At 50.3% G+C, this 18,492-nt stretch overlaps 1 protein-coding gene across 3 annotated transcripts in view; it reads left to right on the top strand.

The window, feature by feature from the left end:
* EML1 (EMAP like 1) overlaps positions 1 to 1,715 on the top strand; it is a 93,749-nt gene extending 92,034 nt beyond the window's left edge. For all 3 annotated transcript variants that reach the window (XM_004376729.3, XM_004376728.3, XM_012555649.1), the window contains 2 exons: positions 123 to 253; positions 1,590 to 1,715. In XM_004376729.3, the coding sequence (XP_004376786.1) occupies positions 123 to 253; positions 1,590 to 1,715 (257 nt within the window). The remainder of the gene's footprint in view (positions 1 to 122; positions 254 to 1,589) is intronic.
* Positions 1,716 to 18,492: the final 16,777 nt, after the last annotated feature.

Below are 18,492 nucleotides of genomic sequence, written 5' to 3'. Positions count from 1 at the left end.
TGTGTCCGCGGAGCTCAGCGGTGTGGCCCCGTGTGTCCGTGGAGCTCAGCGGTGTGGCCCTGCACAGTGTGGCCCTGTGTCCTTGAACTGTCTCCATTGCTCACTTATGTTCTTTGTTTCAGGAGTGTGGCCAGAAGGTTCAGACGGAACTGACATCAATGCTGTCTGCCGGGCCCACGAGAAGAAGCTCCTGGCGACTGGGGACGACTTTGGCAAAGTGCACCTCTTCTCTTACCCCTGCTCCCAGTTCAGGGTGAGGGATTCGTCGTTTTCCCTGGTTTTGTCCCTGGTGGCTCGCCCTGTCTGCTTGGCCATGGAGTAGAAACGCACCAAGAGTGATGGAGCCCTCCTGTGCTCCCCGCTGCTCCCAGGCACAGTCCAGGCTCCTTGCTATGACCTGGGAGACTTCAGGTCTGGCCTGTCCACCACCGTAGCTTCGGGCCTCACTCCTTCCCTCCACCCGTGCTCCCTCTGCCCAGCCCCGCCCTCCCCCCCGCTTCATCCTTCCTGAACCTGGTCCTCCTCCATCCTCAGCCCAGCATCCAGCTGGCCCTTCTGCAGGCCAACCCTCTTCTGGGCACGGCCTTCTTGTAGGAACAGCTCACAGCAGAGGCAGAGGCAGCCGCAGACTCTGGACTCTCGATTTGTCAGGACCTTCTGAGTCCCTCCTGTGTCCTGGGCACACAGGCGATGCTCAGTGGAAGCTACGGAGTGAAGGGATTAAGGAATAGCTCCAGAAGTCAAGCAGCTCCTGATCCCAAATACTCACCTTGTATTCAGCTTTTTTTTTTTAATAATATTTTATTGTATTTTCAGTGAGAGTTAACACAGCAGATTAGGTTCCCATTTAACAATCTCTACACAAGTTATTGAGTAACATTGGTTACATTTTACACAGTGTATCAACATTCCCGTTAATTCTGTTCTGGTTGTTCCATTTCCAGTACTCTAGTTGCCCTGCCCCCGTAACTACTCATCTTTGCTTTAGAATGATTGTCGACCATTTGGTCTCATAGATGATTTTTTTAAAGGTGCACAATACTCACTGGTGATAGTCTTTATTTTATGAGCCAGTCTGTTCCTGAGCTGAAAGGTGACCTCGGGTTAGTTTCGGTTCGGGGTTTAAAGAGTATCTCAGGGCGATAGTCTTGGGGGGCCCTATAGTCTCAACTGGTCCAATAAGTCTGGACTTCTTAAGAATTTGCGTTCTAGTCCACATTTTTCTTCCATGCTACCAGCGCCCGTCTACTGGGGCCCTGATCAGAACGGTCAGTAGCGGTAGCCAGGCACCGTCTAGTTTTGTTTTTTTTAATTGTACTTTAGATGAAGGTTTACAGAACAAAGAGTTTCTCATTAAACAGAGAAACTATTGTCACATATTGTTTTATCAGTGGTTACAACCCCACGACATGTCAACACTCTCCCTTCTCGACCTTGGGTTCCCTATTACCAGCTTTCCTGTCCCCTCCTGCCTTCTAGTCCTTGTCCTGGGACTGTTGTGCCCCATTAGTCTCGTTTTGTTTTATGGGGCTGTCTAATCGGCACCGTCTGGCTCGTATGAAACTTTTCTCTCTGTTGCCCTTTTCCAGGCACCAAGCCACGTGTACGGCGGGCACAGCAGTCATGTCACCAATGTCGATTTCCTGCATGCAGACAGCCACCTCATCTCCACGGGTGGCAAGGACACAAGCATCATGCAGTGGCGGGTCATTTAGTCCCCGCTGGGCCGCAGGGGCAGGAGTTTCAGGGGCCCGGGGCACCTCCCGCCCGAAGACACAGACTCGCATTACGCTTGGTCACTGTGATTTCTGTTTTGTTTTAAAAATTCTTACAAACCTCAGGAAAAAGATGCCCTCTACCGGTTACCTTAGCCTGGAGAATCATGGGTGTCACGTCAGCTAGACAGTTTTCTCTTCGGTTGTACAATATAGAAGACAGTGCGCATTTAATGTAAAAACGACACCAAGGTTTACATTATGGTGACGTCAACAGGAGCAACTGGTGTATACTTGGTAACTTTTCTATGAACTCTGCAAAAATGGTCACAGAATGCCTTTTAAAATATTGTATATAGTCTTTACTATTTACACTTAGCTTGCTGAGTCACATATTTATGGTAATGAGGTACTGAATCATGGTCGCTGGTGATTCATGGGCCCTAAGACCTGAACCGATTGAGGAGGAAGCGAATACCTGATTCGCACAGCTGGATCAGGAAGCGCAGGATTAAGGCTCTGATTGGTTATATTTTCTAAGGTGTCATTAAATTCTCCCTCGGGGGGCTGGTGAGGGAGGGGTTGCTGTGTTCTTGGGTTAAGCAGCTGCTTCTGCAGATTAGCAGATATTTCCGCAGGGGGACAGGCATTGGCGGAGTGTGAGTTGGCCAGCCCTGCCTAACCAGGTGCAGTCAGCCTCCTCACACCTGGGTCACCTTCCCCTCCGCCGCCTGCCCACTGCCTGGTGAATGCTGGAGACATTTAACCACCGTCCCCTGTATAGTAATCGGCGTGATACGGTATTGTCCTTGTATAGGGTTTTAGCGATTCATGATAACTATGTAAGGCTAGGCTTTACCGTTCTGTGCTTATGGACATTGTATATTTGTATTTTAAGACCAAGTAGACCAAGTTAGAAAGATATCTTCTAAGTGTACCATAAACCTACTGGGGAGGCAGTCTGGAACGGCTCCAGGAAGCCCGAAGGGCGGCTTCTCCTCCTGGCCCTGGGCATGGGCGGCTCTTCCCCGTAGGAAGCAAGATTGCGTTCTGTTGAGTAAAACATAGGTGACAGAAATTCATCAGGAAGGCCTTATCCATTTTGATTGTGTGACAGGTTGAGATTTATTGTTTACATTGGGGACTATATCTCAGATTTTAAAATAGAAGAGTAATAAGCAGACTTAAAAACAAAGATTACGATTTTTCCTGGTTAGAGGCTGCTCGATGAATTGTCCAAGCTCTGCAGCTCTGGCCAAGGAGCAGGACAGCAGTCAACAGCGTGTGTCCAAGGTCAAGTTGTTTGTATGTACCCTTATCACATATATTCTATGATGAAATAAAATCTGAAAAGTGAATTTCTTACTGACCTATATTCATGAAAGGATATAAATTAAAATATTTAAAATTAGATGTGATTTACACTATCCTCTGTTTCACAGACAGGTTTTCTTTCTCAGCTGGGTCATCTATAGATGAAACTGTACTTGCCATCTGGTGTATAAGCAGGTGTCCGCTTAGACGTGTTATCAGGACTGTGGCTTCATGAGCATGCCCAGTGTTAGCTTACGTGGTTATGTACATTCTACCAAAAAAATCATTTTAGAGTAAATGAGGGGATAGCTGATCAGGGAAGGAAAAGAGGTCTGTTGTTGACTTACAAATTGTAAGATCCACTTTAGTTCTATGTACTCCCACTATTTTCCAGGCTCAATAATGGAAAAAGGATGTAAACAGACTGTCTGGCTCTGTCCATAATCACCTACATTTTATTTTACTTTTGTTCCATAATCGCCTACATTCTAAACAAAATTCTTTAAAGCTCCCGCTGGTAACCTCGCAGGTGTTGAGCATCTGCTCGCTCGTCCTTCCACGTAGCAGGCACGGACCATGCCGCCACTCGGCACCTCTCAGGCAGACGAGTCCTAGGAGCGCCCGGATTCCACCAGGAAGAAGAGGCTCAAGGAGGCAGGGGTAGCCGCCCGGCCACGTGGCCTGGCCTTTTCCTCCCCTGCGTCGTGGGGTCTTTGGGGTCACGGCACCTCTTAACTGCTTCCCAGCTACACAAAAGACAAGGACAGTCAGTGCCCGTCACTGTCCAGTTGGCTCCGGTCCATGGCGTCCCCGTGCGTTAGAGCGCAGCTGCCCTATAGGGTCTTCTTGCCTGTAATCTTTATGGAAGCAGATTGCCAGGCCTTTCTTCCACAGTGCCATTGGGTGGGTTCGAGCAGCCAACCTTTAGGTTAGTAGTCAAGCACCAACTATATTTATTTTTCTTAAAATAGTTTTTCCAGTAGAAAAATATCCTAAGGGAAATTTTTTAACCTGCTTTGATGAAGTTTGTGTTAATAAGGTGAAGCTCTTATTTCGGCAGGCAGTTCCGCCCTCATGGCAGTCCCGTGCCCCCCGCGGTCCCATAGAAATAGCGCTGTGCACAGAGTGGGTGCCGGGTTTTCTCAGGAACAGGGTAGAGATGGGCTTGCGAGCGTTTCAAAGGCCAGGAAGAGCGTGTATTTGATTCTGTTTACTTCCAAGTTGCAGCCTGCAGTGTTGTTCAAACTGCACCAGCCTGGGTTTCTGAGCCGAGCCATTTGCAAAGATGCATGTTGACTTGTCTCGTGGGTTCCTGAGTGTTGGGGTCTCCTTCGGTGCCCGCCCCTCCTGGCCACAGGGAGAACACCAGGGAGGCCTCAGGTGGCCTCATCCCCACAGCGGCCTGGCTTCAGAGGGAGACAGACAGGCAGGGGCGCGCTCCAGCTGCTTCTCTGTTGGGAAAGGAGCGGTCTGGAGGGCGAGGGGCAGAGGTGGTGAGGCAGACACTGCTGGCAAGAGGTGGACACGGGGAGGACGGATGGAGCTCTGGCAGGGAGAGAGGGTACAGCCATGTGGAGGTTCCTCCTCTTGGCGGCCAGCTGGGCCTTGGTGGTTCAGTGGTAGAACTCTCGCCTTCCGTGTGGGGACCTGGCTTCAGTTCTTGGCCAGCGCCCCTCACGGGCAGCCACCACCCGTCAGGGGAGGCTTGTGTGTTGTTAGGATGCTGAACAGGTTTCAGTGGAGCTTCCAGACTAAGATGGACTAGGAAGAAAGGACTGGCAGTCTACTTCTGAAAATTAGCCAGTAAAAACCCTATGGGGGAAAAATCCCATGAATCGAAACAGTCCGGTCTGCAGCAGATCGTGGGGATGGCACAGGACGTTGTGTTGTGAATGGGATCGCCACGGGCTGGGGACCGACATGACAGCGGCTAACGACAATCAGAGCAGAAAGTCAGGGGAGACAGAGAAAACAAGATTTTCTCAACGTTGATAATTTTTTGAAGCTGGTTGAGAGGTGCTCTCTACTCTTGTGTATTTGATAGTGTCTATAAAGTTAAAAAAAAAAAAGGAAGAAGAGGCCTGGAATCCATTTCTGCTTTGTAGCCAGTGTATCTGTCTCAGCTCGTTTTTACCAGAAAGCTGACTCCCCCACAGAGGGACGCTCTCAGGAAGCCGAGGGTCTCCAGCGTTGCTTCTTGGATGAGCTCCTCTGGGGCGAAGGTTGGATGATGGCAGCATGTTCCCAGATCATGGGACAAGAGGTTAAAGAGTGGAACGTTCAGCTTTGGGGCAGCCGAGGTAATGACGAGGGTTTTGAGGGATTGGGAAGATGCCTTCCCAGTGAGCTGCCCACGCCCTCACTGAAGGCAGCCCCTCCCACCCGCTGCCAGGCCCACCCTGAGGAGCCTGGGCCTGGACCATCTGCCCTGGGCAGTAAGCTAATGCCCAGGACCATCTGCGTTATCAGCCTCGTTTTCAGATGATGCATGGATGCTGGATCAGGGTCAGCTAACTCTAGCTGACTCCAAAACCAACTCATGGCGACCCCGTGTGTGCAGAGTAAAACTGTGCTCCATACAGTTTTCAAGGCTGTGAACTTTCAGAAGCAGATCACCAGGCCTTTCTTCCAAGGCTCGCTTAGGTGGGTTTGAACTGCCAACCTTTCGGCTAGTAGTCGAGCACTTAACCATTTGTGCCACCCAGGGACTCCTCCAAGGACTCTAGCTGCCAGCTTTTCCTTTAATAGATTTGTTCAAAATTCATGTATGCACTCAGTCAGCAGACAGGCCTGGAGATGCCCGCTTCTGTTCACGGCCCAAGCTGAGGGAGCAGAGGATGCCCAGGCCCTGCCCCTGGCTCCACGCATGCCAGTCTGTACCCACAAATGAGGCCCACACTTCCTTTCATACCCGCCCACTGGAACTGCAGCCCAGCGCATTCCAAAGCATCCCTCAGGCTCCCCCTCACTCTGCTTTTCTGCTGTGATGACCCCCACCAGGTCCCCGCTTCAGCGCTCAGCTGGACACTGCTGCAGAAACCCTGTCCAGCCCACCTTGGGGTCCAAGAGGTCCGCCTAGCTGTTCTTGCCGCCTTGAGGCTGGAGTGTGCCCCAGCTGCTGCCCTGGTGGCTGGATGTTCTGGACCAGGCCCAGGGGCAGGCCTCTCCAGACTCGGTCCAGGCCCAGCTCCTCCCAGTCCCTCTGGTTAAGAACTCGGCTGGTAACCGAAGGGTCGGAGCTCTGAACCCACCAGCCACTCCATGGGAGAAAAGAGCTGGCGATCTGCTCCTGTAAAGATTTCAGCCCAGGAAAGCCTCTACTCTGTCCTCTAGGGTAGCTGTGGGCCAGAATCAACAGCACACAGCCACCCATCTTTGAGTCGGCTGCTTTTATAGCACGTTTGGCTCATTAAACTATGTGTGTGTGGAACTTTGATAATATATTTTTTAACTCAATTTTTAAAAACTAAAAATTGTATTAAGCCAGTTGCCATCAAGTTAATTCCGACTCATGGTGACCCCACGTGTGTCAGAGTAGAATTGCACTCCACGGGGTGTTCAATGACTGATTTTCTGGAAATAGATCGCCAGGCCTTTCTTTCCACGTGCCTCTGGGTGGACTTGAACCTCCAGCCTTTTGGTTAGCAGCCAAGCGTGTTGACCATTGACACCACCCAGAGCCCCCGGTCAACCACACCTCCCGTCGGCACCACCCGGAGCCCCTGGTCAACCACACCTCCCATGTTTCTGCTCTTGGCTGGTCTTTTCCCTCAGGGACACTGGCCAATGAGATGTCAGCAGGACACATGTAGTGAGGCCAGCAGGGCAGGTGCGGTACGCGCTTGCACACTAGGACGCCCTCTTGGGTCGCTCCCTGTTGGAAGCCAGCCTCCGTGGTGTAAGGAGCACAGGCGTCCTAGGACACTGCTGGAGGAAGAGAGGCCGTGGGAAGGGATGTCCTGGAAGGCGGGCTTGCAGCTGCATGCAGTCTCATGCGGAACCCGAGCTATATGTCATGGAAGTGGAAGAACAGCCCAGCTGGGCCACGCCAACCCAAAGAATCATCAGAATTTTGTCTCTTAAATGTTGTGTTAAGCCACTAAGTTTTGAGATGGCTTGTTACACCTCAACAGGTAACTGGAACTATGGCCCCAACAAAAGGAAACTTCATGGCAGAAGCTGTGGGGAAAAAAAGTACCATAATTACTATTCGCTCCATACACTGTCTCAACTAAGCAATTAATAGTGTCCAGTCCCAGGAAATAATTAAAAGGTTGAACTTGGTTTAAACTTAAAATCCATCCCCACCTCTAGGCTAGGACTGGCTGCAGGTGCGCCACTTGCTGGCAGAAAGCGGAGCGTGGTCTTCCTCCAGCATGCCAGATTTGTTCTGGCCTCATCAGGGTTGGGGTGTGGGAAGGCAGAAAGGGGAAGGAAGACTGGAAAATTCTTACTTGCCTAAGATGGCTCTCCCCCTCTGGGTAGGACCCTTCCTCTCGGGCTCTTTGGAGACCCGCAACATTGCTAATGGTCTCTCACCTGTTCCTTTGACCTGGGTGAAGACATTCTGCCTAGGTAGCTGCTGTCTCCTATAGCCCTGAAGCACAGAGACATCCACCTCCATCCAGCCTTTTTGTGGCTAAGGTCCCACCGCCCTCCAGATGGCCCTGTGGACAAGCTCTCAGCTGACCCCATCTGGCGCTCTGGCTTGGTGGGCCACCTCTGATGTGCAGTGGTGGGCAGGTACTTTCTCCTGCACAGACTTCTCTGGGAATCTGGCCAGTAGCCACCCTTTGGGCTTCAGATTTCTCAGCCACCAGTCCACAAATTCCAGGGGATACATGTCAAGCTCCCCAAGTGGCTTGGGTGAGAGGCAAGCAAGACCCGTCCCCCAGCTGGGAGAAGGGGGTTGGAATCAACAGCTCAACTTTCCCCCCAAAGAAATCCTCCTCACAAATCCTTTTATTTTTCCAATCCCCGACCCCTTAACACCCTCAGTGTGGATGAGGCAGCCTCAGAGGCTTAAGTATCCTGTAGGGTTTCAGGGGGAAACCTCCTTTGTCAGTTCTGCCCACGGTCTGGCAGCGCCCTGGACCCCGCATCTGTTGGATCTTGGTTCCTCGGCTGAGGCGGCCGCTGAATGTTGGGTTACAAAACGGTGCTGCTTGTAGCTCGTGCGTATGTGTGAGTTTCTCTGAACTCGTACCTAGGGGTGGAGCTACTGATTTTCTAGGGCGTGCGCATGCGCCGATTCCTAGCTCTGTCCAAGCCGCTGTCCACGACAGGGGGACTGGCAGGGTTTGTGTGCCCGCTGTCCCGCTTCTCCGCCAGCATTTGGAATTGGCACTTTATCTCAGCTTCACAACAGCCCCGAGAGGGAGGCATCAGCTACCCCTCTTGGCAGCTGAAGAAACTGAGCTTTAGGGAGACAGGTACGCGCCATGGTCCCTCAGCTAGCTGGTGGCAGGACGGAGGGTGGACCTCGGCGTCCTCGCAGCCTCCCTGTAGGCCAGCACTCTGGAACTGGTGTTCTTCCGAGCGCCACTGGAGGCGCTGCTAACGGAGGGCTTCCTGGTGAGATAATTTCGGAAAGTGCTGCGCACTGCATCCCCCATTAGGTTAGAGATGTCAGTGCAATTGCTTCTTACGGCACCGAAAGGTTCCTTAATAAAGAAACTGCTGTGATGGTTAAGGTTATGTGTCCACTTGGCTAGGCAGATACTGTGTAATCATCCTCCATTTTGTGATCTGATGTGAGCAACCAGTCAGTTGAAAGGGGAGTTTTCTTGGGGGTGTCGTCTGCATCCAGTATATATGGACGTTCTGGCAAAGTTCACGCTCTCTGGATCCTATATCTGACCCCTCATCCTCTGACCTCTGGTTCTTGGGACATGAGCCAGCAGCCTGTTGTCTGACCCGCTGGTGTCACTCGGGTTGGTGTCACCCCCCAATGCTAGTTACCACAATATTGTAGCTAACACACCAGAAATGTTAACAAAATCGGTGACCATAAAAACACCAGCAGCGAAGAAAACAACAGCGCGTGCTTGTAGTGCAGCGGACGAAACCACGTGATTCAAAGTGTCATTATGATTGGGTAATAATGACAGCTCTGGCCAGAGCACCTTAAAAGGTTCAAAAAGTAAATTAGCATAGAGTTTTAGCATTCTAAGTATACTGATACTTGTAAGGTGGCCTTACGAAATAACTTTTCGTTGTTATAACTAACTACAGGAATATTTTTATAAAAAATAATAAATTTCTGCTGATACACTACCCAAAAATTTTACAGTCATTTTGGTGTCACCCCCCGACACGGTCACCTGGTACCGTCTTGCACCCCCTGCCCCTCCTAGTGACGCCACTGGTCTGACCTGTAGATTTTGGGATTTGCCAGCTCCTGCGGCCCCGTGAGCCAGCAGCCTGCCATCCTATCTGCCAATTTTGGGTTTGTCAGCCCCTGCAACCACGTGAGTCAGGAGAAGCCTCCACCCTGACACCTGACCCACAGATTTGGGACTTGCCAGCCTCCATAACTGTGTGAGCCATTTCCTTGAAATAATCTCTCTATATATTTATATACATAGGCTTCACTGGTTTCGCTCCTCTAGAGGACCCAGCCTAAGACACCTGTTTATGGTGGCTTCTCCCAAACTTGAGCACTGGACACTTGTCCCCGGGATGTGGATATCAGCCCGTGGCTCAGTGTTCTGTGGCACTGCATCTTAGGAATCACCATGCCAGTCCATGGGAGAAGGTGTACCATGCAGAGCCTGATATAAAAGGAGGAGAAAGGGAACTCAGAGGCCAAACGAGTCTCCATTCCAGTCTCTCCCCCAGTTTCTGTTGATGATGGCTTCAAGGTCAAATTCAAAATGGCCGGGATGGGTGCCTGAGGGCTTTTTTTGTTATTTCTGTTCCCCAGCCAATTTCCTTTCTCCGTGTGTCTGTCAGTTTGTCATACTGTGGGGACTTGCGTGTTGCTGTGATGCTGGAAGCTAGGTCACAGTTGTTCAATACCAGCAGGGTAACCCATGGCGGACAGGTTTCAGCTGAGCTTCTAGACTAAGAGACTAGGAAGAAGGGCCTGGCAACATCATGATAAACAGAGAAAAGATTGAAGTTGTCAAGGATTTCATTTTACTTGGATCCACAATCAACATCCATGGAAGCAACAGTCAGGAAATCAAACGACCCATTGCATTGGGTAAATCTTCTGCAAAAGACCTCTTTAAAGTGTTAAAAAGCAAAGATGTCACCTTGAAGACTAAGATGCACCTGACCCAAGCCGTGGTGTTTTCAGTTGCCTCATATGCATGCGAAAGCTGGGCAATGAATAACGAAGACCGAAGAATTGATGCCTCTGAATTATGGTGTTGTCGAAGAATATTGAATAAACCATGGAGTGCCAAAAGAATGAACAAATCCGTCTTGGAAGAAGTACAGCCAGAATGCTCCTTAGAAGCGAGGATGGTGAGATTTCATCCCACATACTTTGGACATGTGATCAAGGACATCATGCTTGGTAAAGTAGAGTGTCAGTGAAAAAGAGGAAGACCCTCAACGAGATGGTTGACACAGTGGCCGCAAAATGGGCTCAAGCATAACGATTGTGAGCATGGCACAGGACCAGGCAGTGTTTCTTTCTGTCGTGCATGGGGTCGCTATGAGTCGGAAACAACTCGACCGCACCTAACAACAACAACAGCCAGTTTCCTTAGACTGTGTCCACTTCCCTCTGTAGGAGTGGGCCTCCCTGGTGTATAAAATCAGGTAACTGGGGCCCCTTGGGGCCCAGTGAGGAGCACAGAGTGGCATCAGAACAAGGCCCTAGAGAAGGGAGGAGCTGGAACCCCTCCTCTTGCCTCTTTTAGTAGGTGCGTTGCCATAGCAATGGGAGGACACTGGAAAAGATTTTACTTTTAACATTTCAGCTTATTCCATTTGGGGCAGTTTCTCCCTCCTACCCGCGCCTGGACGAGGAAACTGCTGCTGCGTGGTCCTTGGCATTTGAGATTCTTGTGGCCCAGGTGGGCTTCTCTTTCTTTTAAGTTGATCCAGGACCCTAAGCTAGGTCCCTGAGTGGCACAAACAGTTTGAACTTGATTACTAACTGAAAGGTGAGCACTTTGAACCCACCTAGCAGAGCTATGAAGCCCTGGTGGCACAGTGGTTAAGAGCTATGGCTGCTAACCAAAGGGTTGGCAGTTCAAATCCACCAGCTGTTTCTTGGAAACCCAGTTCTACTCTGCCCTATGGACTTGCTATGACTCAGAATCAAGTTGACGGCAATGGATTTGGTTTTTGGTTTTTTAGCAGAGCTATGGAAGAAAGGCCTGGTGATCTTCCATAAAGATTACAGCCAAGAAACCCTACGGAGCAGTTCTACTCCGTAACACACGGGGGCGCCATGAATCAGAATCAATTCAACAGCAATAAGTAGGACCCTAAGAGCCACAGCTACTGAAATGCAGAGTGGCCTGGGATAGCCCAGGGGAGCATGGGACCGTACGGTGGTCCTCTGTCTTCAGGGGTCAATTTTACTCTGGTTCACACTGAAGTGGCAGCTTTAGAAACCACCCCATCGGCTCCTCATCCGCACCTGAAACACCGCAGGGGAAGCCAGCCGGCCTCCCTGCACCCCCAGCCTTCGAGGCACCTGCGGGCACCCGTCCTCACCGCAGTCCTTGCTGGTCCTCAGCATCTGGCCGATCTGAAAGTGCTTCCAAAACCTCAGACCCGACAGTGAAGGCTTTCCCTTGTTCTGGCATGTTCTCTCCAGCTGTCTCTCTTCTCAGGCTGAGGCAGCACCCGGCTCAGACGTCAGCCAGGAGCAGCGGGGGCCCCGCGTGCTCGGGGCAGCCAGCCTCAGAGTCCAGACGGGCAGCCCCGCATGGCAGCATCACCCGCCTCCCGTGAGATGCTCTGGCTGGCCCCGTAACAGCGATGTGTATTTGAACACGTCATGGAATGGTGGAGCTGGAGTGAAATTTGGTTCGTCTTGCGGGAGTAGTTCCCAAAGTGTGTTCCGTGAAGCATGGATTTCCTGGGATATTAATAGACTGAGTTTGGGAGTCTCAGGGTTGAACAGGGCTTTTAGTGTGGCCCTTCTGGGGCTTTTATATTGTTTTTGATTTGTGACTTAGGAAACCCCAAGTGTGCCAGGGTAGATAGAACTGCTCCATAGGGTTTTCTTGGCTGTAATCTGCATGGAAGCAGATCGCCAGGACTGTTTCTTCCTCAGTGCTGCTGAGTGGGTTTGAACCATCAACCTTTTGGTAAGCAGCCAAGCGCAGACTGTTTGCACCACCCAGGGACCTTGTTCTAGAGTTTCTAATATGTTCGTCTCCATCGTGGGTCCAAAGCTGCCATTGTGTCCATTCATTCATTCAGTCAATAAGCACCATCCCTGACGCCAGGCCAGGCACTGTCCTAGGGGCTAGGGCATACTATGGAATACCAAAGTCCTTGCTGTCATGAGCTCTGAGGAGTGATGGCAACAGACAGAGGCCAATGAGAGAGTGACAGCTGGGGACAGGCAAGGGTCAGGAGGGACGGAGGGGAAAGGCTGAGACTGGGCACACGGAGAGGTGGCATTTGAGCAGAGCTGAGTGACGGAGTGAGGGCCACCTGGGGGATGCCTCCTGGGTGCAGAGGCCTGGGCAGGAGGTGAGCAGCCAGGGCTCCCCGAGGCTGGCTGACCACACAGCCCTTCCTCCCCGGGGCATCCCTGCCAGGCCAGAGTCCCCAGGAGCACATGTGGGGAGATACCGTTTTGTTCAGCCCCCTCTTCAGCCCCACCAAAGCCCTTGGAGAACAAAGATTTGCCCAAGGTCGCTGTGACCTTGGCAGGGGGCGGCCCCCAACTGCCTTCGTTTGTTCCTTTATATAAAACAAAGGTTACTGGAAACCCTAGTGGTGCACTCGTTAAGAGTTCGTCTGCTAACCAAAAAGTCAGCAGTTTGAATCCACCAGGTGCTCCTTGGAAACCCTAGGGGGCAGTTCTACTCTGTCCTCTCGGGTCGCTGTGAGTCAGAATCGACTCAGCAGCAACGGGTTTTGTTTTTGGTTTGGCACTTTGTAATTATAAAACTAATTGTTATAGATTCGATTGCATCCCCCCAAACGATATGTTGACATTCTGACCCCTGTATCTGTGAGTGACCCTGTTTGGAAATAGGGCCATGATGTCATACGGGAGTAAGGTGGGTCGTATATACGACTGGTGTCCTTATAAAAGAGGGGAGGAGACAGAGGCAGGACCGTGTGAGACTGTGGCTGTAAGCCAAGGAATGCCGGCAGCCACCAGAAGCCGGGAGAGAGGCGTGGGACAGCTTCTCTCTCAAAGCCTCAGAAGGGACCAACACAGCAGACACCCTGACCTCGGACCCCCAGCCTACAGAGCTGTGAGACAATAAATTGCTGTCCTTATAAGCCACCCTGTTTGTGGGATTTTGTTACAGGAGACAAATCAGAGACACACACAAAGAAACCCAACCAGATCCCTCCCTTGCCCGGAAATAGCCACTGATTTCTACTGCATTTTTTTCCTGTATTTCTTTTCTATGCACAGATTTTTGGATGTGTTTCCATGGTTAGCATATTGCATATACGATACTTTATACTATTTTTTTCTCATGTAACTTCCTAAGCATTTCCTCATGTCGTTATAACTGCTTTATAAATAACACTCATCGGCTACATAACACACCACCACGTGACTGCGTGAGCGCTCCTTACCCGTCCCTCACGCTGATCATGATCAGGAAAATAATAAAAGCTCCCTCACGGGATGCCGTATTCCCAGGCCCTGTCCTTCAGCGTTTAAACAGGCTCAGATCTTTCATGTTAAAAATAAAGGCTTCTTGACACCCCTCCCCCCTCCATTGCTGCCCTAGCACCTCCCCTTCATGGCCACCGTGCTGTCCGGCCGTCCGGTCACAGCCTCCACGTCCCTCCCTGGGGAGGCCTTCCCTCCCCCCCGCGGCCGGCCTCACGACGCCTTGTTCTCTCCTCTGTGGCCCTGGCCTCAAAGTCATGGAATCAGGTGTGTAAGCATTTGGTGCCAGCTTCCCGGGAACGGAGGTGGGTGTCAGTTCACCCTGTATCCAGGGCCAAGCACAGCCTGAGCTGGTAGGACCAACTCCAGGGGTTTGAAGCCTAAACGCTCTGCGTCTTGTCCAGTCTTCTGTCTCCGGAGCACAGTGGCCGGCACTAACAGGTTATCACAGGAACGGAGCTGAGAGTGGCAGGGCGGGGGCCACCAAGCTTGTATTAAGATTCCTGAGCCTTTGGCCTTAAAAGTTGTTACCGCAGGGTTGATTCCAACTCAGAGGGACCCTAGGGGACAAGGTAGAACACAGAGTTTCCAAGGCTGTAATCTTTACGGAAGCAGACTGCCTCACGTTTCTCCTGAGGAGCAGCAGGTGGGTTCGAACCACCAACCTTTCGGTTAGCAGCTGAGCACCTAACCACTGCGCCACCAGGGCTCCTCTTTGCCCTTGGCCCTGACTATCTTACCCTGCGTCTAGTGTTTCACTATTTCAAATGACACAGCAGTGAACATCTTCTGGTAAATTTCTGTTTTCAGGGCCAGCGTCCACAAGTGGGATGACTGGGTCACGAGGCAGGAACGCCTTTATGTCCCCTGACATATTCTGCAAAAATGGATTCCAAAATGACAGCAGTGATTTGGTAGGCAAACGAGCCCTCCCTCCCTTACCAAGTCTCCTCCTGGCGGAAGCCGCACGGATCTATTTTTACTGAAATGCTGGAAAGCTCGTCATTCTCAGGGGAGAAAGCCAGGCGTCTGTGGGGAGCCGTCTGCCAGCCCCCGTGCTCTTGCTGCCTTCTGGGTCACTCAGAGAAGCAACTTTACGTTCCAAATTAAGCAGTGGTTTTGTAAAAGAAGGAAAAAATAGATACACACACACATCCTCACTTGGGGACTAAATTACCTTCTAGCACCTTTGAAGTTCTCAGTGCTAAGAAACCAGGAAGTTATTAAATCAGAACCAATGGCCTTTGGCAGGTAGATGTTACCGAACGCTTCTGGCCGGAAGTGACCTGCGGGTGTGGCGGGGAATCAAGATTTTCAAACTTTACTTTAGCACTAAAACTTTTCCTTTAAGGGTTTAAACACAGAGAAAAGCATTCTTTGATGGTTATGAGGATGAGGAGGGAGGGGAAGGGGAAATCACTAACTAGATAGCAGACAAATGTCAACTTCAGTGAAGGGAAGGACAATACACAAGACAGGAGAAGTTAGCACAACTGGACCAAAACAAAAGCAAAGAAGTTTCCTAGACACCTCCAAACACTTTGAGGGACAGAGTAGCTGGGGCTGGGGCCTGGGGACTATAGTTTCAGGGGACATCTAGGTCAGTTGGCAAAACATAGTTTATAAAGAAAATGTTCTACATCCCACTTTGGTGAGTAGCATCTGGGGTCTTAAAAGCTTGTGAGCAGCCATCTAACATATATCTATTGGTCCTATCCCACTCGGAGCAAAGGAGGATGAAGAAAACCAAAGACACAAGGAAAAGACTAGCCCAAAGGATTAAGGAACCAAATGAACCAAAGACTCCACCAGCCTGAGAAACCAGAAGAACTAGATGGTGCCCAGCTACCACCAACGACTGCCCTGACAGGGAACACAGCAGAGAGTCCCAGACAGAGCAGGAGAAAACTGTAGAACAGAATTCAAATTCATGTAAACACACCAGACCTAATGGTCTGACAGAGACCGGAGGAACCCCGGAACTATGCCCTCCAGATACTCTGTTAACCCCAAACTGAAACCATGCCCGAAGCTCACGTTTCAGACAAAGATTAGACAGGACTGTAAAACAAAAAATAATACATGTGAGGAAGGTGCTTCTTAGTTCAACCAGATATACGAGACCAAACGGGCAGCTCCTGTCCAAAAGCAGGATGAGAAGGGAGGAAGAGACGGGAACTGGTCAGATGGACACGGGGAATCTGGGACAGAAAGGGGGAGTGTGTTGTCACATTGTGGCGACTGCAGCTAATGTCACAAAACAGTATGTGCATAAATTTTTGAATGAGAAATTAACTTGAGCTGTAAACTTTCACCTAAAGCACAATTTTAAAAAACCCTTTCTTCAGATAAGACCTTCCAGAAAAGTCCATTCTATAGCATAGTTGAGAGTACAGTGGCTCTGGCTGAGGCAGCAGAGGCTGGAAGTGGCCCCCAAACACTACCACCCTGTCCCAGAGCCCTCCTCCCCAGTCCCATCCCAGGCCACCTCCAGCTGCCCCAGGGGCTCTAGTCTAGTCTGACCTCATGTCTGAATCCAACTCCGGGGAAACCGAGGCCCAGCGAAGGCAGGGGTCTGCCCAAGGCCCCCAGTAAGTGGTGGCTCCTAGCCCATCTCCCGTGATCCTCCACTTGCTGTCTGGCCAGAAGGCCGCTTGGTTATACACAGTCGTGTGTGTAACATTTCTCTAAGGAGGTCTGAAGATGGCTGGTTTCCCCCAACGCTTACCCTTGAGGAGCATCCAGCCATCAGTTTGATTTTAGGGTTCCATCCACGAAGCTCCCCTATTACCAGTGTTTCTACCTGTTGCCGGTTCGGTTCTGACTCCTAGCAACCCTATAGGACAGAGTAGAACTGCCCCATAGGCTTTCCATAGGCTGGTGGATTCAAAAAACTGCCAACCTTATGGTTAGCAGCCGAGCTCTTAACCACTGGGCTACCAGGGCTCCTTGGCAACCACTAATCTATTTTCTTTCTGTCTATATGGATTTGCTTATTCCGGACATTTCATACGAATGGAATTATGCAATATACGGTCTTTTGTGGCTGCCTTCTTTCTCTTAGTATAGTGTTTTCAAGATTTATCCACCCTGTCGCGTGAATCAGTATCAGTACTTCATTCCTTTTTATTGCTGAATAATATTCCATTGTATGGAATTGTCCATCTTAGTAATTTTTAGGATCCAACAAGACCATTCTTCTGTAGCAAAGAGACTGGTCTTGGCCTTGGGAAGAGAGGGGGAAATAAGTTTAGGAGGGGCTGAAACCTGCCAGAAACCTAAGTAATGACACACTCAAGGGGTCAACCAATAGATGTCTCAGGGGACTCAGGGACCACCTGTGACCCTGGAGCTCTTTTAGAAAAATCCTCATTGCTCAGAAGTTGCTACTAATAGATGTTTTCCTTAAGGCTGCCTCTACACTTTCAGCAAGCAGGGTGTGTCATCTGCATATCGCAGGTTGTTAATGAGTCTTTCTCCAATCCTGATGACCCATTCTTGTTCATATAGTCCAGCTTCTCAGATTATTTGCTCGGCATACAGACTGAATAAGTACGGTGAAAGGATACAACCCTGACGCACACCTTTCCTGACTTTAAACCACACGATATCCCCTTGTTTTGTCTGAACGACTGCCTCCTGATCTACGTACAGGTTCCTCATGAGCACAATTACGTGTTGCATTTCTAACAAGTTCCAGACGATGCTAATACTGCCAGTTAGGGACCAGTTCTGAAAACCACTGGTAGAGCAGTGGTTCTCAAAATGTATTATACATAAGAATCCCCTGGAGATCTTGTTAAACTGTAGACTCCAATTCAGTATGTCTGAGGTGGACATGCAAATTCTCAGCAGAGGTTCCAACTGGAAATGAACCCGTTTGAAGCTCTGGATGTTTCACAGGCTGTGGTTTTGGAGTAGGCCTCTTGAAGGACAGGGGAGGGGGGCCTTCAGGTGTTAATATGACCGCTGTCATGACTGAATTTTGTCCCCCCCAAAAATGTGTGTCAACTTTGCCATTACTCTCAGCATTGTGTGACTGTCCACCGTTTTGTCGTCTGATGTGATTTTCCTGTGTGTTGAAAATCCTACCTCTATGATGTTAATGGGAGCCCTGGTGGCACAGTGGTTAAGAGCTTCGCTGTTAACCAAAAGGTCGGCAGTTCGAATCCACCAGCTGCTCCTTGGAAACCCTATGGGGCAGTTCTACACTGTCCTATAGGGTCGCTACGAATCGGAATCTACTCGACAGCAACGGGTTTTTTTTTAATGATGTTAATGAGGCAGGATTAGCGGCAGTTATGTTAATGAAGCAGGACTCAATCTGCAAGATTAGATTGTGTCTTAAATCCATCTCCTTTGAGATATAAAAGAGAGAAACAAGCAGAGAGACATGGGGACCTCATACCACCAAGAAAGCAGTGTCAGGAGCAGAGCACGTCCTTTGGACCCAGGCTTCCTGTGCTGAGAAGCTCTTTGACCAGGGAAGACTGATGACAAGGATCTTTCCCCCAGAGCCGACAGAGAGAGAAAGCCTTCCCCTGAAGCTGGCACCTTGAATTCAGACTTCTAACCTTCTCGACTGTGAGAGAATAAATTTCTCTTTGTTAAAGCCATCCACTTGTGGTATTTCTGTTAGAGCAGCACTAGATGACTAGGCAGCCCCCAAGCAGCAGCGCCGGT

This window comes from Trichechus manatus, unplaced genomic scaffold (genome assembly GCF_000243295.1).
Source record: "Trichechus manatus latirostris isolate Lorelei unplaced genomic scaffold, TriManLat1.0 scaffold00045, whole genome shotgun sequence".
In the NCBI taxonomy this organism is placed as follows: domain Eukaryota; kingdom Metazoa; phylum Chordata; class Mammalia; order Sirenia; family Trichechidae; genus Trichechus; species Trichechus manatus.
This window is presented reverse-complemented; position numbering and strand designations above follow the sequence as displayed.